At 46.8% G+C, this 24576-nt stretch overlaps 1 protein-coding gene across 6 annotated transcripts in view; it reads left to right on the forward strand.

The window, feature by feature from the left end:
• LOC119164664 (putative protein kinase C delta type homolog) overlaps nt 1-24576 on the forward strand; it is a 385680-nt gene that overhangs the window by 332122 nt on the left and 28982 nt on the right. For 3 of the 6 annotated variants that reach the window (XM_075874211.1, XM_075874209.1, XM_037416883.2), the window contains one exon: nt 4176-4314. The exons of the other annotated variants lie outside the window; for them this stretch is intronic. In XM_075874211.1, the coding sequence (XP_075730326.1) occupies nt 4176-4314 (139 nt within the window). The remainder of the gene's footprint in view (nt 1-4175; nt 4315-24576) is intronic. 6 annotated transcript variants of the gene reach the window in all.

The following is a 24576-nucleotide window of genomic DNA, read 5'->3' on the forward strand; positions in this document are numbered from 1 at the left end:
ATCTTTCTTTCCTTCTATATAATCTAAACCCGTCATCTTTTTTCTCCCAATATGCTGTACTGCTCGTTTTCAGATTTCGCTAAGCGCTTACTTTTCTCTTTCTCTCTGATTCTCGCTCTTGGCCGATGACGTTCTATGTTGACATATTAAGAAAGAAGAGAATAACATCAACGCACAAAAGCTCGAAAATGTTTCTTTAAATAACGCTGCAAAGTTTGTGGCCATGACGGCCACAGGCTCTGTAATCATTGTAGCTCGTCATGACGGCCTCGTACAATGTCTACAAATACAGAAAACACACAAAGGGAACTATGCAAACTACTTACTCAAGATCATTGTTGGCAATGCTCACATTTTCAATGGCATTTGTTATCTATACTTTTTGGGAGTAAACGTTATATCTTGCCGCAATTTCCAAGTAGTTGATAATTTATTTTGTTCTTTTACTTTGTATCAAATGTGAGTTCACGCTCGATCACTTACATCCTCGAGAACAAGAGCGGTAAGTCTTTATGCTAAGAGTGTGACGTTTCAACTGCATGGTGTGTGTTTATGGTATTCTTGGTTGCCACACTAAAAGCAACGTCATCAGTTTAATATACGCCATGCCGTATTTTATGCGAAATTCCTTAACCCATCAAAATAGTTTGTCATGAGCAACAAATTCACTAAAAGTAGTAAAAAAGTGGTCTTATACTAAACAGTAGCAGAGTAGTTTTGAGTGTGTGCGAAAAAAAAAACTTGCACTCAAGTTCTACGAACGTAGGTCTTTTTATTAACGTAGTGCTTATTTCTCTATAGTACTTGAGGAAGCATGCCGAGTGATGTGTCTTCGTTGAATAACTTCGTTTCGTCGTACACGTAGCGTGCAATCATTAAACTTGTGACGAAGTGTCACACGTTCACCATCTTTATGCTGAGTCGGGCGTTGGTCCCCCTTTGCGTGCCAGTCATAGCAAGGTTACTACTCTACTTTCGGGAACACCCAAACAGGTCTGAAAAAAAAAATCTCTAATGTCATCTCTCGCAAGGCCTTATCGCCAAAAGGGAAGCCAGCGCTTTCACTCCATTTGCTTTTACCATACACCTCAGAAACCTGCTCTTACTGGTGGTGCCCACTTAGATATCCAGTGGTCTTGCTTTGTATGTAAACGCTACGTTAATTATGAAATAACACCACATTGTTCTTTCCTAACTAAAGTAACATGACGACATTAGTTTGAAAAGCGAAGCTCCTAATGATCCAGGTAAACGTCTGGTGTCCACAAAAAAAAAATTGCCCGCAGCTTCCCTCGGGGGAACACTGAGGCGGATGCGGACCATATAATTGGTTAACGGGGTGTTAAAGTGCGACTTACTTGGGTCGATGGCTGAATTGGTTAACGTGGTTGTGAAATGGGGTGTTAAATTGCGACTTTCTTGGGTCGATGGCTAAATTGGTTAACGTGGTTGTAGGAGGGGGTGTTAAATGAGTGAACACGTACACACGTATGCGAAAGGGCGGCGCTGGTCGAAGGGACGTCGATCATTGTGTTTGTGGATTCGTTGGAATTCATTTCACCGCGACCTTGGACGTTGACGCGCCGTACAAACCAACCGACGAGCGGCAACTGAGCGAGCGAGCGCCGACCTTGAGTATATATACAGCACGACGGCGCATGCACAGTCAGCTGTTGAATGTTCTCGAAGCGCGACGCCACATGCGCGTCCACTGGAGAATCAGGAGAATTGTAGATGTCGAACGCGGTGTGTAGAGGAGGAAGGGTGCACAGATGGTGGAGGAGTGAAGCGCGCGCGGTGTGTAGAGGAGGAAGGGATGCACAGATGGTGGAAGAGTGGGCGACGGCGCGACGGCGCATGCGCGCGCGTCAGCTGTCGAATGTTCGAGAAGCGGTGCGGACGGCGCGGATGGCGCGGACGGCGCACTACAAGGCGCGAGTATAAGATGCTTCCGCATCTAAAAAACTTCGCGCCGTTGCTAATCGATAGCCAATCCGTAGCTCCGGATTACCTGGCTATAACATCGCCTAGCCGCACGTGCGCCTTGGACCAGTCGCCGCCGAGCCCCGCCCACAGACAGAGGTAGTCTGCGCAGCCGCCGGGCCGAGCACGTCCGGCGGAGTGCGCGCGTACCACGAAAGCCACAGCCAGGCTTGTACGTTAGTTCAAGGCACTCAAGTTTGGACATTCCTGCATAGTCTGTGACAGGCTATGGTTCGACTCTACTCCGTTCACGCTCAGAAACGGCATCGGATCAGCCACGCAGGTCACGTCAAGTCTCTAAGATCGACCATCTTCACTGTTTGTTAAACTTTACACGGCTAGCTATTGTAAACTTTCTTTTTTTTTTGTTTACTTGACCTTGGACATGATTGGCTAACGTGTTTAGACTTCTTCGGAGAGCCAGTTAGGAGGACGGGGTATATGTCTGCAAAACCGGTCATATGTCTCTTCGGGCCTGTGGGCGAGATGCTTCTTTTTATGCAGTAGGTGCTGACGTTTTATCGTGCCCCTAGACCCCTGCGGCCACCTTCATTGGGCACGGAAAACTTCACTATTGAGGCACGATTTCCGCTCTAGCGCATATTTTTAAATCTCCTTGGGAACACCTCCGGTGAAACGGTCTTCGGGTTCATAGAGCGTAGCCCGCGTTACCGTTGGCGGAGTGTGTCGCAAAACGGTTATACACAGGCGCCGTATTCTAGATTTGCGCTTCGGGCGGCAGTGTCAATTGAATTACGCGTAGAATCTCGTGTGTTCGTTTGCTGACGTTACTTCTTGGCGGTGGTCGTGCACTGGAACGAAATATACCTAAACGTTATCCTCTAGGCGTTCAGCGCCAGGGCTTGTGACGAAGAGGACGTGTGCTCAAGTAAGCCATTGCTGCGCGTGTAGCGGACGTGTGTTTAAGAGAGAGAGAAAACACTTTTTTATGTGAAAAAAAAATTACAGAGGAATGTCGATCAGGCCGTGTCTGGGCACCACCTTAAGGAAGCCATTATTTCGGAAATGGACATGGAATTTCCAGGGACTACCGATAAGCAGGGTCGTACTTTTCATAGAGTGTTCATGTGTAGAATGGTTGACTCTGGCGACTGGTGGTCGCTTTGAAGGCCTATGAATGTGTTTTCGCACTAATAAGGCACACTTAAAGAGCATAGAGAGAACCCGTCGGAGATCCTTTTTTTTTTTTGTTAAATAAAACGATATGAAGGCAGCAAGGTATCAAGCCAGGTGAAGTGTGAACTACATTATCTCTAACGTTGAACTGGAACGCAGTCACTATGTGGTAAAAGGAACTAAAGTTTCCGTGGGTGAGAAATCCGCAGCATGGCGACGTAGCATGGTTGAAGTACTTCAGGAACATTTTCTGGCACTCCAGGCTGGTCGAGGGTGAATACAGCACAAACGTAAGAAGGCGCGAAACGGACAAGAAACAGGGTGCTTGTATACTTCAACTAATGAATTACCTTCTGGCCAGTTTACATGATATGTCGGCAAACTCACTCGTAACTCGATTTACTCGCACTCGCTTAGATCTCGCTATAATTCTGAGAGAGCAATGCTTAGTTGAGATTGAGTCCAAGTCAGTTCGCTTGACAGAAATGTGAGTCTGAGTTCGAGTGAGTCCGGTCGAAGAAACGTTTGAAGATTCTAAGACTTAGTGAGTCCTCGGGCCGAAATGTGCTTCTGAATGAGCCCCACGGTTTGTTCTTGCAGACCTATAAGTTCAATACTTTAAAGAAGGTGATCCATACCAGAGAAAATGTCGACCACGCCCCCCCCCCCCCCCCCACAAGAAAAAGAAAGGAAACAAGAAAACATTAGGTCTCTTCCAAACTACGTGGAAATACGTTTGCGCTCTTATCCCTACGAACTATGCCGAAGTACGCCTGAGATGCGGCAAAGTTACTTTCCGTGTCGCTGCTTCGCTCCAGCTGTTGCGTCTGCAGGCTGGGATGCGAGTCCGCCGTAACAAACCGTGCGGAAGAGAACGCCCGAATGAGCCGAAGTCGAGATACGACCGCAAGCCTTGCAGTTTGCGAACCGTATAGGTTAACCGGTGAGGTGGTCTCCAGCCGCAGTGAGACGTAAAATCGCACGCTATGTGTACGTACTAAACGGAGACGCGTGGCGTGCTGTGAACACTAACACGTGGTGGCCCTGACCGCCAGAGACCTGAAGCTGGACAACGTGCTGCTGGACCAGAAGGGCCACGTGAAGATCGCCGACTTCGGCATGTGCAAGTGCGGGCTCGCCGACGCCGAGAAGACGTCCACCTTCTGCGGGACGCCGGACTACATCGCGCCTGAGGTGAGGCTCGTTTACTCGCACAGGGTGCATGTATTGACGTCAAGAAACTGTACGTTGGGATGCCCCACGGCTCGAGTAGCGCCAGGATAAGCAATCACGGCGTATACGAATGGGGGCTAAAACGCAACTTCAGCATACATTCGCGTTATAATCACAGCTCTGCTGAATCCCATAAGGTGGAGGAAGAGAAATCCGTGGGCATATCAGATAAATCTGAATTTCAATCTATTACGAGAAATCGTCTGTCAAAATCTGCGTGGATTTTTCGCGGGGCTTCGACCTAAAGACGGGTTGTTCTCGATTTCTGTTTTTCGTACATGCACATATTTTCCTTCTGCAAATGGTGCTGTTTTTTTTTCTTTTTGCCTTTTACCGCGTACAACCACGCTTAACCTAATTGCAGTGAAAGAATCAGGTGTGGTTGCGCATTGCACATTGCTTTACTATTTTTTAGTAGTGGACATATAATCCTCTAATATGCGCACTCACAAAGAACATCATCTTTAAATCAGTTTCTGTCACATCGATATTTGTCGTGCTATCAAGCAGTTCATAGAATGGATGGAATCATTAGTGATATCAGGAAACCGTAACTGACAATCATGGCAATATACGTTTTTCCTTGACTAATTTATTCCTATCGCCATGTAGTCGACGACATATCTTGTTGTTTTTTTTTTTTCATTTGGAACAACCGATGACCGCTTTAACGGCCTCGTTGACTCATCGAAAAAATATTTGTGCAGATTTCTCGAAGTCCCATAAGCTTAGTGTCTGTCGCAGAGCCTTCAAAGTCGAGAAAGATGCATGATATGCCGGAGTGGCCTGCCACGACACTCCTCTGCCTGTTTTGTAGAGCACTTGTCGTGCGTGCGTCGTCGTTCAGCATGACGATGCATGTGAGTCAAGCGATCGCATGTTATTCTGCTATTATACTCTATTGCCACGTTCCACTTAAACTCTGAAAAGCTGCGCACTCGTCGACTGCACAAAGGTAAGACCGGACTATTTTCATATGACGAGTAAATTGATACTGCCATAATAATTTTCTGGGACCTTCGTATATTATTCTCTTTAATTATTCCTCACCCATTTTGCTTTTCTGGGTACAGTGTAGTCGATTAAACATTTCCTCTGGTTAGCCTCCTTGTCATTTGCCTTTCTCTATCTGTTGAAATTGAAGCAATTCATTCCAAGAGAGGGGCAGAGAACGCAAGTGGGGTAGAGACAGGTAAGCTTTCCTGCCAACGCCACTTCTTTTTTTCCTCCGGATGTCATACACACCAACGCCTACAATAACGTCTTCAGGTGGATTCAACGGGTACTTTTTTTTTCTGCGCTGGCGAATCTGTCGTTAATGAAAAAAAAAATGCCACGTGTTTTCTTTTGCGTGTGGTTCTAGCAGTGGTGTTTAAACCTTGTCTCAGTAAGCAGTCTCGCTGTATGTAAGGCGTGGCCACGCCCGAGCAAGTACTTCCGGATTCGGGGCAATATTTTTCTTTTGTATGCTTTCTACAACAATGTGCTTCCGAAGTTAAAGACTAGGTACGTCTAAAGTTGGTTCCCTGGCCGAATGCTCGGTGTTATTGCATTGCAGTGACTGTGCAGGCTTTTGTGGAGCTGCTAGGAGAACTTCCGCGTTCGTATTCGTCACGTTTCTTCACACGACCTTCATAAAGCGCACAGCGGGAAACGTCTTGATGGAACATTCCAAGGTCGGTGCACACAAGATGTTGTAATCAGGAAAGGAGCCATAGGAACTGGGTCTGCACTACCACAGCTCAGTAGTTATATCACGTTACCAAGGCACATCGTACAAGTGATAAAGCCATCTTCCATTGCCAGTAATTATGACACACAAGGAGAATTCGCGTCAGACCAAGATATTGAAATAAACGTTGTCGTTACAATTTTTGCGTGAGCAACGAAGTTGTGCCACCTTCTCTTTCACGACATTTTACGTCAAACGCACATAACACTCGAATAATTGCGAGGACGTAAGGACTTCGCTTCGAGGATAGAACACGATAGCATAATCGGGCCCCACGTGCATCGCTTTTTCGATCGCTAGCCTAGCTTTGGTTCTCCTTGCATACCTGAACCGTGCCGTATAAGGAAACGGATGAGTTCGCATGTAACACAGGGCGTTTCAAACCAACCTAGAATACATACTACAGGTACACTTATTCAGTGCCCATCACGCAATAATTATTCCTTTTGCAGTCAGCGAATGGCCAGTCTTCGTAGGGCCACAAGTTAACGTACGCAGCTGCCCTCTTTGTCTATGCTTTTACAGCTGATGACGATCGAATATATCCGCCAGCTCTGTAACGGATGGGCCTTTGAAACACCAACTCCTTGCGCAATTTACATGTTTTGACACCTGGCGCGATTCCACGTCCCTGCCACGCAATACCACATGCGTCTAAAAGCTCCTACTGCATCACACTCATGGTATTTTTTTTTACCCAAGTGGTTTTCAGCAATGGCATGCCTCTGTGATAGAACACCTGCTTGCCCCGTGAGAGCCTGGCTTCGATTGTCACTCGAACAAACCATTTTTATTATTTATTGCATTTGCATGTTTCTCGTTTTTCTGTCACAGGCAACGTTCATTTTTTGCTCAATAAAGTCGACGCTATTACCAAAACAGGCGCTGGCACCACAATTTCAGAGAAATGAACTCTCTAACGTTCTCGCGTTTCAAATTACGATCTCCCTCGACGCAACCGTCAGTGGCCTGCGACTAACATGACGGAAATTTTCCGCTCCTTTTAAGCGCAGCGCAGCGACTTTTAAGTCAGTCACCGTCGAAATTTCGCCGACAAGTTTGTTTTGGTATGTCTATGATGCTGCGCAACTCCGACGCAATTTACATTGGAAGGTATCCTTTAAAAAAATTGCCCGCAGCTTCCCTCGGGGGAACACTGAGGAGGATGCGGACCATATAATTGGTTAACGGGGTGTTAAAGTGCGACTTACTTGGGTCGATGGCTAAATTGGTTAACGTGGTTGTGAAATGGGGTGTTAAATTGCGACTTACTTGGGTCGATGGCTAAATTGGTTAACGTGGTTGTAGGAGGGGGTGTTAAATGAGTGAACACGTACACACGTATGCGAAAGGGCGGCGCTGGTCGAAGGGACGTCGATCATTGTGTTTGTGGATTCGTTGGAATTCATTTCACCGCGATCTTGGACGTTGACGCGCCGTACAAACCAACCGACGAGCGGCAACTGAGCGAGCGAGCGCCGACCTTGAGTATATATACAGCACGACGGCGCATGCACAATCAGCTGTTGAATGTTCTCGAAGCGCGACGCCAAATGCGCGTCCACTGGAGAATCAGGAGAATTGTAGATGTCGAACGCGGTGTGTAGAGGAGGAAGGGTGCACAGATGGTGGAGGAGTGAAGCGCGCGCGGTGTGTAGAGGAGGAAGGGATGCACAGATGGTGGAAGAGTGGGCGACGGCGCGACGGCGCATGCGCGCGCGTCAGCTGTCGAATGTTCGAGAAGCGGTGCGGACGGCGCACTACAAGGCGCGAGTATAAGATGCTCCGCATCTAAAAATGGAGGCTGTTCATGCAAGCTTAACAGCATCGTGTCGCACACAGTGCTGCATAATAACATTCGAGAAATTATGCAGTGTCTACCACAAGTAACGGCAGAAAGCAACATTCTTGACCACGACTGTAGCCGAGAAAAAAAATTCAACGGCGATTCCGATACTGCCTAATGCAAACTCTTTGCGCAGCTATGTGTTGGGGTCAGGCCAACTGTGTTTGAAGGTCTACCTTTGCGCAAAGTATTGACTACGTTAAAAAACTGAATTTTTCTGGAGTAGGGTAGCACCCAGAATATGCCATTATTTGTCCTTGTGCGAATAATCGAGGTACCCACTGCACATTTCTAAGGTATTATGCCCATTTTCGTGATCCTACATGTGGCTGATAAGATGAATAAATATGGCTATTTTATTTTTTTTTGTGCCAGTCAGGTCTATATCAGTGCGAACGAAAGAATATTCTTCTGAATTCGGCACGCATAACATTTTTATTACTATTAATTGGCACTTCATATCAGCAACTAACTATAACATTAACTAGTGGACTTTGCAGTAAAATAATACTGTAATTACGGGGAGGATTCGCCTTTTACTTGGCCAGTCTCCTCCAGTGGGTGGCTGCCATGTGCGGAGGACAAGAAGAAGAGCGACACACTCATTTGTCTGCTTACAATTTTTTTTTGTAAGCAATAGTGCAGTTACCGTCCGTGGGATACTATATGTTTTCTTGGCCAATCCACCAGAGTGGGTATGTACCATAAATTCCAGGCTACAAACAAACAAACAAATTGTTTGCCTGGTGATTGGTTGTTATTTTCTTCTTCTACCACACTACATTACGAAGGTTAACGCGATTCCTTGCTCTACTTGGCGCTCGTATAGTATCCCCTTACAAATGATTTTAAACCACCAGCGTATACTTCTCGGTAGAAATCTCGACTGTCAGGTGGAATGACCGGGTACAAATACCACGGCCGATGGATCAAAGCGCACAGGTGTGCTTTGATCCCGTGGTAGTGCAATTGCCATTCAATGCTACATGGATAATTGTTTATCGTTTCATAGTTTCGTGTCTACCGGTTACTTTTTAATGCCTGCTGGTTACGTCAGTGATGGTGAAAGTGACGGCGACGCCACTCAACATAGGAACGGCCGCTTAACAGCTGCGTCCTGAAATACACGGCGCATGCACAGCTCATGTGCAGCAAAAACGTGGTTAGTGGCAGTGGCGGAGAGCATTTTTTTTTTCTGCAAACGAAGCGTGTAAAGTATCCTTTAGTCGTCAGCAACCTAACTATGCGTGGTGACGGCCCTGACTGACAGTGCCTTCTTTCGTTTTTCTTTTTTTATTTCGCACGCTAATTCCAGCAGTTCGCTTCCGCAGCGATCATCGACGGCGCTTCGCAAACTGCTGCTCTATAGGAGCTCAGCTGTTTCTTTCCCAAACTCTCTCGCGTAATGACGTCACACCGTTTGAAGCATTTAAGCACCGTGTTTACTCTTCCACGCTGCAAGGTCGGCCCTGCATCGTGTGTTGACGCATTGGCCGCGCCGCGCGGAGCAGCGCCTCCCCGCCGTCTGCATAGAACGTTGGCTTTCGACGCATCGTCATCACTCTTTTCGTCGCGTGTCTCGGGGTCCGGCCGTAAATAGTCGCACGTCCCTTCGCCGCCCAGTTCGTACATCTTTTAATCGCCGCTTTCGTCTCGTAACGAGAACCTACCGGCTCGGAATAGACCCTCTCCGGGTTTTGTTTTCCTGCGCCCTACTTTAGTTGTTTGTTTTGATTCATGCTCTTACGTATGACGTTGAATATATTCCTGCTCAAGGCAGAATTATGTAACCTTTATAGCATCGAAGCTCTCTTTGTCTACGCTATGTCACCGACGTCGTAGTGCTAGTACCAGTAGCAGTCGCAGTGGTGTGTTGTTATTGTTCTTGCAGGTGTCACGCAGGTCACGCGTTCAGTGGTGTGGAGTCATCAAAGAAAACATAGAATGAAACGATGATGATGACGATGATGACGATGACGACGACGACGACGACGATGATGATGATGATGATGATGATGATGATGATGATGATGATGATGATATTGCCTGTGACCTCGCTAGCCCGTCACGTAAGCTTTCGAGCTGGCAGCTTCACTGTCCGACGGCTTTTACGGCCTGGAACTGTTTCACGCTGGTACTGTCGATATTCATTTTTTTTTTGCCCGTATGGCAGTTTCCTCCCCTACAATGTTGACTCTTCGAACATACATAATTTTTCTTTACTTATACCCACCCTAGCGGTAATTGATGTCTTTGTCCACTCTCCCCCACCTTATGTGATAACCTGCAAATAGGGACTTTGAATTATGAGCATAATGACACAGTTTTACGACACGTCAAGACCTACTGGTTTCTGCTCAAGCTTACAATGCGACGCTGTGGCCTGGAGACGTGCACAGTCGCTGTATATGCCTCCTTTGCGTAGCAAATCACGCTTAGGCCTGGCTAGCAACCACACGTAGCCCCGCCACGGTGGTCTACTGATTAAGGTACTCGGCTGCTGACCCGCAGGTCGCGGGATCAAATCCCGGCTGTAGCGGCTGCATTTCCGATGAAGGCGAAAATGTTGTAGGCCCGTGTACTCAGATTTGGGTGCACGTTAAAGAACCGCAGGTGGTCGAAATTTCCGGAGCCCTCCACTATGGCGTCTATCATAATAATATGGTGGTTTTGGGACGTTAAACCCCACAAATCAGACAAATCAAATCAGCAACCACACTTATGCGGCGAAGCTGTTTTCAGGGTGTTTTTCTTGTTCATTTTCACATTGACTATAGCTTCGTTTTTGCTTTTGCACACTTTGCTTTTGTAACCGTCATGCCTACAAAGTCACCGAGAAGTATCTTTGGAGCGTCGAAGGCTGACGATTAACATGACATGTATTCGACTAGTGTCAATCCAGGTCTCAGCAGCGGTGGCACCGAGAAACACAAAAAAACTGGCCTGAGCGTGAGCGTCTGTGCAATGCATGGTTGCTGGCGACTTTTGGAAGACACGCGCAACTATATATACGTTCCTTAAAGGTAGCACATACGGTAACTCTAGTTACGTCAGTCATGGAAAAGCTGTTGCTGTCTGTACAGACTGCAACTGCTCTCGCACAGTATGACCCCTTTAAACTGAGGGTGTATGGAGGGTGCCGAACAAAAGGCCTAGATGAAGAAATTGACATCCGCTGCTGTCGACAAATTTCAGCGGCAGATTTTCGGGAACATAACCCTCCGAAGCACAGAGATGGCGGAGAGAGCAAAGTTGTCAACTTCGAAAGTCGCGTCGTCGTCGTCCTCTTCCTGGCTCCGTACCCGGAACACTGCTCTGCCGCAGCAGCAGCGCATTTAGAACTGTGTCAGGAGGGTTCCCGGGAATAACCCGGCCGCGCACCCCTGCGCCAGGCCACGGGCGGCCGCGAAGCTTTTTTGATGGCGGCACCGCTAAAGCGGCGTCCCGGTCGCATTTATAGCAACCAGTGTTACGCCCGCTTGTTGCGCGGCTCTTCAGTAACGTCGAGGAAGCCCCGAGAGTTCGGCTTTATTTTTCGAGAGTTCGGCGAAGGAAAGGCTGACAATAAAAAACAGGTTAACTTTTAAATAGTTAGTGCATGCTCTATCATGACGAAAAGCAGATAAGACACACGGTTAATACGTTTCTGCTAAAAGTTCCCACTTATATCCGCATCATGCCACATTTGTACAACTGTCGTGTTGATTTTGGTTTACTGTTTGTTTTTCTCTCGGACTACAAAAGCAGATTCTCACTTCTTTTTTGATTTCTTCTATTGTACCATAAAAGTGCTATTGCAGTTATGTTATGTTGCGAATTACATCACGCACTGTCGCAACTGCTGTCTGAGTGATGCAGCCTAGTCGGGCACCTTTCGGGCCTTTTGTTGCGTCTCCTAAGACAATTGTAAATTGTCTTGCCTTGAACAAATCCTCAATAAATAAATAATAGTTTATTAATATTCATTAATAATATATATAATTAATTATAACACTTGATGCGAACAGTTCGCACGTTAGTACACATAATTGAGGACAGCCAAATGCGCTTTGCGCCCACTAAATACTAAAATCAAATTCATTTCAAATGCTGGAGAGCAACAGTATGGGAATGTCAAAGTCACTTCTAAACCGCCAAAATGTGTACCACTTGTAACATCGGTGCACACAATAATGACCGTAAAATTCAAAATGGCTATATTGCTGTCCTATAGTAACTAACGTATTATCAACGAAGAGCTTCGCACAATCATGAAACGCTGTTACGATAAGATTACAATAAAGTATGTCTTAGAATATTGAATGTCATTAACACAATGTGGAGAAAATCGGCAGCTCTTTGCTACGTCCTAAATTTCATGAATTCCAGAAGTGTGTTTTGGTGGGCTAGTTGGTCACACATTGTAAAAGGTAAAAATAGCACATTGCAAGGGGTGAAAAAATCTGTCAGAGGTGGAGAAAGGGAGAGGTTGCATCCACCGCTACTAAATCTTTATAAATATACGCATGCACATGCACAAAGACTCCCACGAATACTCGCATGGAAGGCTAGCTCGCATTCACACCAATGTGAGCACCTGAGCATATTGTCTCAATTCGATACTTTACCAATGATTCCGATGCGGCAAGTTAATGCGGCAAGTTGCGAACATCGACAGACTACACAGACGTGTCAATGAACGCAGATAAGCAATAACCAGTGACTTATGTTTTGTGCAGGGAAGCAGAGTCACAATTGAGAAATCTGTAGACTTGTTCACCAAATACAGAATACTTCGTTGTTTCTTTGTTGTTGTTGTTTTAATTTTGCACCACACAGTTGTCTAACCTGACCACTCGTGCTATTTCTTCACGTTTATGGTAGCGTTGAAAATTTTAGCCGCTGTACGATGCGGCCCATTTCTTTCTGATTTGGAAAATGACTTGCGTAAGGGTTCTCTGTATTAGCACAATGTAATATCATTTCAAGAAAATGTGTGTACTCTACACGCTCAAATTCTCAGCATCTCGCGGTGCCTTCATTTTAAAACTTCACCCAATCGTTTCCATCCAATATTTATTCGTGATTAATATTCTGCTCCCATGGTTTCAGCCAATCCTGAATCGCAAAATTCATATGTGCGTTATCTTCCGAGCTTTCACGCTGGTTTTTTTTTTTTTGCCTCTTGTTTTCTCCTGAACGTATCAAACTATTTCTTCCTTCGTTTTTCTTTATCTCTAGCTCTTTGTTCCACTTCTTCAAGGACGGCACGCGCTTCACAACGAGGCATCTGTCTATGTTGTCACGAGGTCATGACGACAAAGCACGCAGAACATTGATTTATTGATTGATGTGTGAGATTTAACGTCCCAAATCCACCATATAATTATGAGAGACGCCGTAGTGGAGGGCTCCGGAAATTTCGACCGCCTAGGGTTCTTTATCGTGAACCCAAGTCTGAGCACACAGGCCTACAACATTTCTGCCTCCATCTGAAATGCAGCTGCCGCAGCCAGGATTCGATCCGGCGACCTGCGGGTCAGCAGCCGAGTACCTTAGCCACTAGATCACCGCGGTGGGGCACAAAGCACGCAGAACACAAGATGGTACAAATAAAGAGTCATTATTGGGCAAACCTGTGGAAAAGAAAACTCAACGTACAAGCAATACGTGCTGACGACGGCGATTGCAGTCGTCGGTCGGCTGTCTTGCGATAATTGCTGGAACGCACCGTCTCTTATGCATCAGTGACCGAACCTTCTAGCCTTATCCCCGTTGCGCTCATAAGCTCCCGAATGAGCCTGACTATTCGCGTAATGTGCCTAATCTGAATAAAGAAATTAGGAACCATTGCCAAGCTTCTTAAATATAGCAACACGGTCTGCGCTGACTGCTGCTAGCGGTTTCCTTGAGTAAAACTCTAATACAACGAAATAAAAAAAAGCGGTTGGGGCAGGGGTGGTTCGGGGCAATATAAAACGTGGGTGGAATCAGATACGAAATATCAGCGAGATTAGACAATGCTGCAACGACTGCATTGCTATAGCATGACCTGAGGAAACTGTTAAGGGATGGGAAAACGTGATAGATGGAACGAGGTTCTAAGATAGGCAGAAACAATATAAAACACACAGAGTGGTACCATGGACTGTCTGCCACCACAGCTGCCCAGTCCACCTGAGGGTTACAGTGGTTACGGGGCTTGTTTGTTAACCAGGTGATCGCGAATTTCATCGCGTTTTGACGGAGGTGAAATACCGCATATCTGTGTAATGTGCGATGTACGCTCAAAAATCGCGGATAACTGGAGCCCAGCACAACAGAACGTACCCTACGACCATATTGTTAACGTCATCTTTATTTCTTTGTCTGGCGAGCAAAATCTTGAGTAATAGAAAAAATTTTACACCTGGAACTCCAAAAATACTGAAGCATTGCACTTACATCTCCAAGTTTTGAACCAAGTCTAGGTCAGCCTACGTGGAGTCTCTCTCTTCCGTCGACAAACATTCATGCAGCTTCTTCAGCAGAGTCGGTAAGTCCCGTCCTGCCACAAGGATGGCGACAAATAGCGTCCCAAATTGTCTTTTCTCGGCAGCAGTTGTCGCAATGAGACATTTCAGCGACTTCACTGTGGAAAGAGAATGCGATCTCGAATGCCACGCTGAATCCCAAAAGGCAGAATAAACAAAAGGGTGAAGTGGAAAAGTCAGAGACCCGACCTAACAAGCCAGTACCCGCAGCCCAAGCTGAAATGAATCTTGCTTAGTTCGTAGGGATTTCCACTGCTCAGTAGATTTCTACATGCCGGTGCCTCCCCGGTGACCTCTGGAATAAACTTTGAGTTTCGGAGTGATCATCGCTTGTACAGACATCGCGGTTCTGAAAGCTTGGCGCTGTTTCTCGTGCCTTGCGACACGTGTTGAAGCCTTAAGCAACGCGCGACACTGAGCAGGTTCTCATCAGTCTTGCACCGCCCCTCATGACCCGTGGGCTCTTACTGAATGGAGATGTACGCATTGCATTGTCGCAATACCTCCACAGCCCGCACAGTGGGTATCGCTTTGAAACGGAATTCCGCAGTATATTCCTGAAATATTCACGGGCTCTCCAAAAGCTTGGCGGGAAATCCAGGCAATCAAATATTCGCTGAATTCCAGTCTATTTTTTTCTGCAGCAGCCAAAATAATTCGTTTTTCCTTAACAAAGTGCCCACACGTTTGTTTCAAGACTCGCCGTGGCCTTCATATACTGCATAAGCACGGATTCGTGGGAAATAAATTCAAATATTACACATCCATTGCTTTATGAGGGCGTTGACTTTTGCGAGGTGGTGCTGAAATTCGAAGTTCCCATTGCTCTGTTTTCACTTTTGCATTGCCAAAAAAATAAAATAAAATATCAGGATAGTGGCACAATGCAGTTTCTTTTTCGTTTGTTTTCAATTTCGAACGAACGAAAACGGTAATTTGACTTTTCTGGTGCAGAGTGGCACGTCCAACACGTCGGCGCCTTAAACGTAGTAAAAAACCAAGCAGCGTTTGGTAGGCACGCGTGTCGCTATAGGCACGTGTATTACCTAACGAGAAATTTCCAGGAATATATCTTCATAATTACGACCTCATTACGTAGAGCTTCTGGGCACCTTTCTATCGTATTGGAATATCTGCGACAGCGCCAGAAAGGAATCTGTAGAATATTTTTCATTGCAAATGGGCTATAGACCCTATCAAAATAAATCACCTCTATCTAAGAGATAGATCACCTCTATCTAAATAAAAGTTCTGTTGTGGAATTTACGAACATTGATATAGAAAATAAATAATTTCCAACATTACACCACTTTTTCACTCATCAGTATTTGTGGTGTTTAGGCAGTTGTACTAATTTTTCGGAGTATTTCACAGTGCATGGACATATGAAGGCACATAAAAACGCACATAAAACAGATACGTACCTGTCAACAGTTAACCATTTGTGAGAGGCCACCAGGGGCAGCCTCAAGAAATAAGAGAAATGAAGGGAAGAGATGAAAATGTCAACAAATAATAATGATAAATCAAATAAAAGTAATAAAACAGCTATCAAACATGGTGCGCGCAGCTGTGTTGCTCGATTGGCCGGACCGTTTTTGCAACGACTGGAATGTGTCGTTCTGAAATTTCATTTCAACTTTGCTTATTGAAAAAGGAATTCTCTGTCACGTGTTAGGTGACGTGAACATGCAAAAAAAAAAGACGGTTCCACACTCGCTGTCATGGCGGCTGGCGGCGCTAACTGTCGCTTTCTCGTTCAGTGCGCGTATATACCCTATAAATGTGGAAGGTGGGATGATTGGCACCGTAGCTTAGTGACAGATCATTAGGCGCGTCATTCTATGGTTGAAGGATCGATCCCAAAAAGCACGAAGCTTTCTTTTCGTTCACTTTTCTTCCTTCAAATGAACCTTGAACTTGCTTCTCACCCTTTACTTTCTTCAGCGTCACTCTGCGTTCTCATCATTATTGTGTCTAACAAACGAAGCGAGGCCTTAAATCCACGCGATGTTCTTTTTTTTAAAGGAAGCTCCAGGTTGCGTCTCAGGAAAAAGTAACAGTTGATAGTTAGCGCCCATTCGTTGCCTCTTCCCGTGCCTTTGTAGGGTCTCCTCCGTTGCACCCATGCGGCGACAAATGCCACAGCATTTGTTCGAAATGTAACGTCTACCCCGAAAGAGCGCTTTATTAGCACGGTCTTGTATGCCGTCGGGTAACCCAATCGTGATCCGCCTCTGCTGCGGGACATTGACCATGACCTGTGTGCTTGTGAATACGTTAAATTCGGCTCGTTTTGATTCGTTGTTACTCGCTTGTTGCCCAGTGGCAGAAAAGTGGCCAAGCTCACGAGGCAGACGTATTTTTGTTGTTCCCCACGAAATCTGCGCATTCCACTGTGCCTTTGATAAAGAATTTCTAGCATTTTGGTATGGCGTAAAGGTCACTCGTTCGTTTTGTACAATATAGTGATACAATTGAACAAAATGAAAACAATAGACACCCACGTGGGCGAAAGGCCCGTTGCTTTCGCAGACACATACACACACACACACACACACACACACATACATATATATATATATATATATATATATATATATATATATATATATATATATATATATATATATATATATATATATATATATATATATATATATATATATTTATATATGGGGGGGTTGGGGGGTGTGAATGTGTGTGCCTGTACGTGTATTAAGGGCTTGTATTGAAGATTGAGTAAAACTATATTTCTTATGCAGGCAAGGTAAGTGCTCCTGAGCACAACTTTGGTCTAGCCATCCGGTAGCTCTGAAAGTCGGAACTTAATGTGCAACTACGTTAGAAGATTTATTCACCTCCTCACAGTTAGCACTTCCTAATGCACGCCGAAGCCGATGATTGCGTTGAAAAATTGAGGTCAGTACCGACATGTGCCTAGAAGTATTGCATCTCTGAAATAAAAGAGGGCTGTACTGTGAAGACACCTCCAACTGAGGTATTGAGAAACGCCCGTATAACTGAGCACGACGGGGCCTGTTTTTACATCCTTCTATTTTTAGCGCTGCAGGATTACGAGGATCGCTCGGCTCGTTGCTCCAGAGTCTCCTTCAGCATGACGGCTGTATGCTGTGAACCTAAGAAGTGTCCATATCGCTCCATGCAGTGCCACCCTTGTCACCGACATCCCTCGCTCTTCCGTTGGGCGACCGGCATGAGATCGATCACCAGGCAACTCGCCAACGAAGCGTGGTGAATTCGATCACGTATACTCGGTTTCCTGTCAGAGCGCCCGCCACTTCAGAGCTGCTGGGCGATCGATTTCCGAAGGCGTCCGGTTACCACCGATTGAAAGCCCAGTGATCGTCTCTTACACGCGCATGCCTTCTCTTAAGAGCCTCCCTTCCCGCGTCGTCCTTCGGAGCTACACACCCACGCTTGCGTGTGTGGCTCCGAATGACGCGTATTCTTGTACGCTGCAGCAGCTGAGGAAAGCATTTGACAAATAATAAACAACGACGGCTCTTCCACGAGCCGTCGAGTTCGATAATTCCTATTCACTGACCACCAAACCATGTTTTTTTTTTTTATTTCGCGAATAAAGTTGGAACCGGAAACTTTCTCCGAGTTTCGCAACTGTTGGCCCACGCACTGACGTCGGAGCTCCGCCCCCACCCCCCTCCTCGCCACCTCGTTTCGCAATATTCAGCCTCGTACTGCGGAGAAACGTAGAATTGCTGCGCACTGAGCCGGCGATACACTGATGCCAGAGAAGGAACACGTGCGCGTTCGTGTGGTTCTGCTCAGTGCCGTGGTTGTTCTGATCGGCGCTTGCACCATCACTGCACCGCGCACTTCATACCTGATGGAATCACTGAACGTTATAGGACTAACGCCTATTGTAATGTACATGAAGCTTGAGCACAGCTGTAGGGAGATGAACGAAAGCGAGAGAGAGGAAACGCAAAGATGTTGACCACTTTGACATAACTGGTATGCTACCCTGCACAGGGGGAGGAGAGATTGAAAGAAGAGTAAAGGAAGAGGGAAAGAGAGGGGAAGTTGCCCTCAATGATTTATTAGTAGTAGTATTGGTAAAAGGCGAGTTGTTACAGATCGATTAGGGCATTAATGTAGCGCGAAGATGACAAGGACAAGAAAGTGTACACCACAAGCGCTTGTGGGGTGCACTTTCCTGTCTATGTCTTTTTCGCACTACATTTACGTCGTAACAAATTAGGAGTCCGAGCATTTCGGCCCCCTGCGTGACCAGTGGACGCTTCTTTCCTTGGGCGCCGATCCAGTCGAGCCTGGTAGTGATGGAAATGGTGGGGAAGGTAAGAGCAGGGCTGCCGAGCAGAGGAAAAAAAGTCACAGTTTCGCCGAAAGCGGGAAGCAATGAATGCGATAGCAACATACTCGAATGTTTAACAAGCAAGGTTAGCATTTTTAGGAGCAATAATAATTGTAGTAAACATGCGCTTGCTAAGTAACCAAGTTTCCCGCGGCGCGGCCACAGTATATAACCACAGCAAAACTTGTGCGTAGTTACTACGTTTTTTATACAAAGTTGGGCTGGCAATCTACTCATTTAGATCCAATCTTACGTAACTGTACAAAACGCTGGTGTAAGAGAACACGGCCGCTCCAGGTAGACTTTTGGCACCGTTTTCTCGAGTTCAGATCCCAGCCTCTAGAAGCTACAACCTGCTGGGGGGGGGGGGGGGGAGACAAGATGCACGTTAAGTGTTGCCGCCGTAGCGCGGCAGTCATTAGCGCCCCCTCCCCTCCATCCATGTTAGCTGGTGAGATAAGCATACGCGCACACGAGCCCGGCCTGAAAGGCGATGTTCACTCCGCAGAAAGAAGAAAGTAGCGCATCCTTCGCCGTATATATACGCACATATATACATATATGCGAATGACGGCGGCGGCAGCGGCGATGGCGAAAACCAGCCGAGACTTTCCATATAATTGCTATCGCGATGAAACAGGTCTACATGCGTATGGGTGCCATTAGTACAGCACGACCTGATCAATGAATAGGCAAAAAGGGGTGATCAGGCAATTCATTCGGGTGTGTCGCAGAAGGCGAGCAGGGACAGATAAGCGGGAGGGTTGTAACCCAATTACACGAGTACACTACCTTCAGTCACGACCAACTTCTGCCAACCGGTGAGAACTACAGTTACCACCAACTGCCACGTGTCACTGTGCCTTCCCATCAGGCGGCGCCAGTAAGTGCGCCACTATAAAGTCTCTGAAAAAAAACTAAAGTAGCGCCAACCGCACCCCTTTGACTCTACCACCTCTCCCAGCAACCACAGCAGCGCCTCTAGATTGTCCACCAGCAAACTGCGAAAGTGAACGCAAGGCCTCCGAGATTACGCCGTGCGCCCGCAATCTCGGAGGCCATAGTGAAAGCACGCGGGCGCACTGGATGTTCCAGACGCTCGGGCAGCTCGGACAACGCTGCGCCGTGTGTTCATCGAGCAGCCATGCCTCGGGTGTGCTGAATGGATACGCCGGTGGCGTCTGTCCGTGGAGCGCGCGCTCGCGAAAATGAACCAACAGTATGGCGTTTGCGATGCCTTCACAAAATCTAGTGCGCCATGCTGCAGATACTTGGCACCACCGAGTTTGCATGGACAGCAGCGCACTGCCAACGAGAGCGTCACGGTGATGTTTTTGCTACTGCGTGCCACTTGTCTTATATACACGTCACATCGTCGCGTTTAAGGTTACTTTTTATTTGTTTTTTAATCACTACTTCGGTGCATCGCCTAGAATCGCATCACACGAATGAGCTCTCACAGAAAGATGAGCACACGCCCATCTTTACGGCCAGGAGCCTTACAGCCCCTGAATTAGCGTCGTTTACTATGTGCTATGCACGCAAAGGGGGGGGGGGGGGGGGGAGCCTGCACATTGGCATGAATGGCGCTACTTTAGTTTGTTTTAGAGACTTCACGCTGCTACAGGCATGGTCGTTCAGCGATAGGTTGCATGACAGCATGGTGTTTAGCGCACTGAACCTCACTAGAAATATATCAACATAACACGAGCTGCCGAGAACTCCGTTTGTAGCCCGACGATGACGTGCGCACGCGAGACCACAAGTACGGCGAGTGCCACGCTCACACCCCTTGTGGATGACGTGACATGAATACTTCCTATGAATACTTCCTACGACGCAAAAACTGTCCTTGGTTTTCATCTAGAAGCAGGTCACAATTTAGACTCTGACCGTCGCGAATGAATGGGAACACGGGGTACCCCACAGGGAGCAGTGTTATCACCGCTCCTTTTCAACATTGCTATGATGCGCCTTCCAAGCGAATTGGCCAGGGTGGAAGGCACACAACACGCAGTATATGCCGATGATATTTCAATCTCGACCACTGAAGGGAGCCTTGGTGAAATGCAGGAACGCCTTCAGCAGGCCGCATCCATAGTCGAGGAGTATGCCAACGATTGTGGACTCCAATGTGCTCCAAACAAATCAGAGCTTCTGCACGTTAGAGAGAAGCCAAGAGATAAGTCAGCCATACACATCTCCCTGTCTGGGGTACCCATCAGAGAGGTGGAGGAGCTCCGGATTCTGGGCCTGTTCATTCACAACAGACTCAGACCGGACTCCACTATAGCGAAACTCAAGAGAATAGGTGAACAGGTAGGGCGCATGATCCACCGCGTTTCCAACAAGCGGGGTGGTCTGCGGGGCAGGGACGCGCTTCGGCTCGCCCATGCCTTCGTGACTAGCCGGATCCTCTACGCCGTCCCATACCTTCGCACTAACAAGCAAGAACACGAAAGAATAGATGCTATCATTCGTAAGGCTACTAAACGAGCTCTGGATCTCCCGGTGGCCACTTCCAACGCCTAACTGAGGGCGTTAGGTGTGCTCAACTCCTACCAGGAGTTGCGGGAGGCCCACCTTATGAATCAATATATGCGGCTCGTGCAGACGGCTCCCGGGCGCCGCCTGCTAAACCGCTTTCATATACAGCACACTTGCACTGCAGAGGAGGCGGAGCGTATTCCGGAACTATGGCGGCATATGCTCTCGGTCGCTCCACTCCCCAGTAACATGGATAAGCACACGCACGAAAGCAGAAGACAGGCGCGGGCTCGGACGCTTGAGAGGCAACACGGCTCCCGACCTAGTGTATTCTACGTAGATATAATATAGCAGGGCCTTCGCCCACGGGATTTTACACGGCCTGTGTAGTTCACCGGGAAAAGCATGTCAATGGGCTCTCGTTCCGAGCGCAAAATTCAGAGCGCGCTGAGGAAGTCGCGATAGCGCTTGCTGCTGCGGACCCCAACTCGAAAGTTATCATCACGGACTCCCGGAAGGCATGTGCTCATTACTCGGTAGGAGAGATATCCCCCCTAGCCAGCGAAATTCTAAAACGGGCTCTCGCTGATCCAGCCCCGAAACGCATCGTATGGGCTCCTGGCCATCAGGGCTTACCAGGTAATGAGGCCGCTGACGCGGCCGCCCGAGCGCTTACCCACCGGGCTCCTCACCTTGGCTCTTATGACTCGGAGGCCAATACACCGCTGCTGCGGTTCAAAGAAATTCTGACCTATTATCGCGACACTCACCGCCTTTACCCGGCTCCTGCAAAGGGGCTGAGTAAGACGGAAGAGCGAACTCTAAGGCGCCTGCAGACAGGTACTCTACTCTGTCCTGCAATCCTAAAACATTTCGATGCGAACACAGATGGGCGGTGCCCACACTGTGGGGAGACGTGTGATATCTTCCACGTGGTGTGGGCATGTCCGAAAAATCCCCACCTACCCCTTCCCCTACCCCTTCCCGAGAGGCATGGGAGACTGCCCTCCTCAACTGCTCATCACTAGAGTCTCAACGGGCTCTGGTGAGACGGGCGCGAGTAGGGGCCTCGTCATGCGGTGTCCCGGACTAAGGACGCCGACCATGTAGCGGGGTCATGCTTTGGCCCCGTACCTCTCTCTTCTATAATAAAAGTTTTTCATCATCATCATCGCGAATGAAAACACAACCCTTCATGTGTTTTTCATAAGTATACTGCGAATGAAAATGTATTTTCATTCAGAACGAATCCTCTTCGTTCGCATCTGTACTCTCCTAGCGTATTGCATGCTTCAAGTTTTTTGTCAATATTTGGGTCAAGTAAAGGCTGGTCTCTTAGCTATGGGTGAAGTGATCTGGCGGTCGCTGCTACATTCAGGATATTCCACTGCTTAATACATTTGTTATCGCCTTCTTAGCTACTGACGCGTGCGTTGTTTTCTTGGCCAGATTGCTGTGCGTATCAGCATTTCTGCTTTTTTTTTTAACAGAATAGTTGACGTGCTCCCGTTCAACCCACGCTTCTTAAGACCACTCATCTGAGTAGTACCACTGTGCTAGCTAGCTTGCGATGACCAACCTCAGATTGAAGAAATCACAATTAGTCTGACAACTGCATTTGGCTTTGCGTCTGAAGACCTTACGCCAGAACTCCATCGCTTTGACGGAAGGCCACTTTGCGAAAATAGGATCCTGGTACCTTCGCCTATGGTTTTGTAGAAGCACGAGGACATGAAAACAATATTATGCTCCTATGGGCCGACCGGACTACACGAACGTTTGTGAACCCTCCGAGCGTGTTCAAACCTTGGCGTAAAGACTATGTGCTTGTATCTCCCTCTCTGTCTTATCTGTTGTCCTCCCTTTCCACCCTAGAAGTAGGGTAATCAACCGAGACCTTGCTTAGGCAACCTCGCTGCCTTTCACTCTGTCTCTCTCTCTTTGCCTCTTTTATACTGGGCCAGTACCTAATTCCACAAGATGTAGAGATACCGCAAATCACAGATGCGAAATGCCTTTGACTTGACGGCGGTGAAGAATTGTGTTCAAGTGGGCTTGAAATACTTTGAAATGGCGTTATGATCCCGAGAATGATAAGAAATTGGTTTGCTTTGATAATCGTGCACCTCGAGCTGAGAGCAGACTATATGAATTTTGACTGATACTCCTGTGCTCAATCACAGCCGAACAGCTGGCACAATGGTCGCAGAAGCACTTGCGCAAGATATTCCTGTTACTGCCCAACCTTATTCACTTGAAGTTCAGTAATAAAAATATATTTGAGCAATGAAGATTCTTGCACTCCAGAATCATTAAAAGGATGTTGCCTCTATAAAATCTATGGCAGTGATTCAAAACGCTTAAACGACAATGCAGAAGTGTAGCGAGCGTTTGTAAATTCGGCGAACAAAGTGCAATAGCTCGCCGTGGTAACCAAACAGGTAAAGTGTCACACTTCTAGGTTCAAGGGTGAGGGTCCGATTCTTGGCCACGGTGGAGGAATTTTTTTTTGGTTACAAAATGCAGAAACACGTACGTACTTTAGTTTTGTTTAACAGTAACTCCGTGGTTAAAGTTAATCCGGAATATTTAGTTGTAGTGTGCCTCATAGTCTCGTCAAAGTTTTGGGGTGCGAATTCTCGGTGCGTCACGAGCAACTCGCATTTACAAAAAGATCGTGTGCCAAGTAGGTTGCCTTTATTGAAGAATACAACTTATATTTTTATTTGTTTTTATCATACAGCTTGTATTGTTAGGCTTGCTTTTTATAAAAGTTAGACGCGAAAATATATTGGGTGCTGAAAGGTCAAATTCAGTTTGTGAGTCATTTCTTATAGTGTGTACACTATGACATTATACTGTATTAATGTCCATATAGATTCTTATGCGTAAGTCCTAAGGCATCTGAGAAAACATGCGCATTAATTGAACTGTACAACTTATATTTGCATTATCTTTTTTATTGTCCAGCTTCTATTGAGAATTTGTTCTATTTGTAATGTAGAGTACTGAAAACATTGGAATTTGGTACCTTTGCACGCTTTATTTATTTAGATGTCCATTCAATTCGGTCCTTTACAAAGACCAGCAATTGCGGTCATGGTGGCAAAGACGATTTGAGCGAGCCAGTGGACAGGCCTTTCTCGTCGATCATTCCGTTCACTTAAGCTGAAAGAAAGACAAACTTCCTTCGCGATCGTTTTCTAGGCGCTTCGTCCTCGAGTAAAATGGAAGTGGCTTGGCCGAAACACGAGAAATCGATGGGATATCTACGAGATTGGAGTGAAGC

The sequence above is a fragment of the Rhipicephalus microplus genome, chromosome 9 (genome assembly GCF_043290135.1).
Source record: "Rhipicephalus microplus isolate Deutch F79 chromosome 9, USDA_Rmic, whole genome shotgun sequence".
Classification (NCBI taxonomy): Eukaryota; Metazoa; Arthropoda; class Arachnida; order Ixodida; family Ixodidae; genus Rhipicephalus; species Rhipicephalus microplus.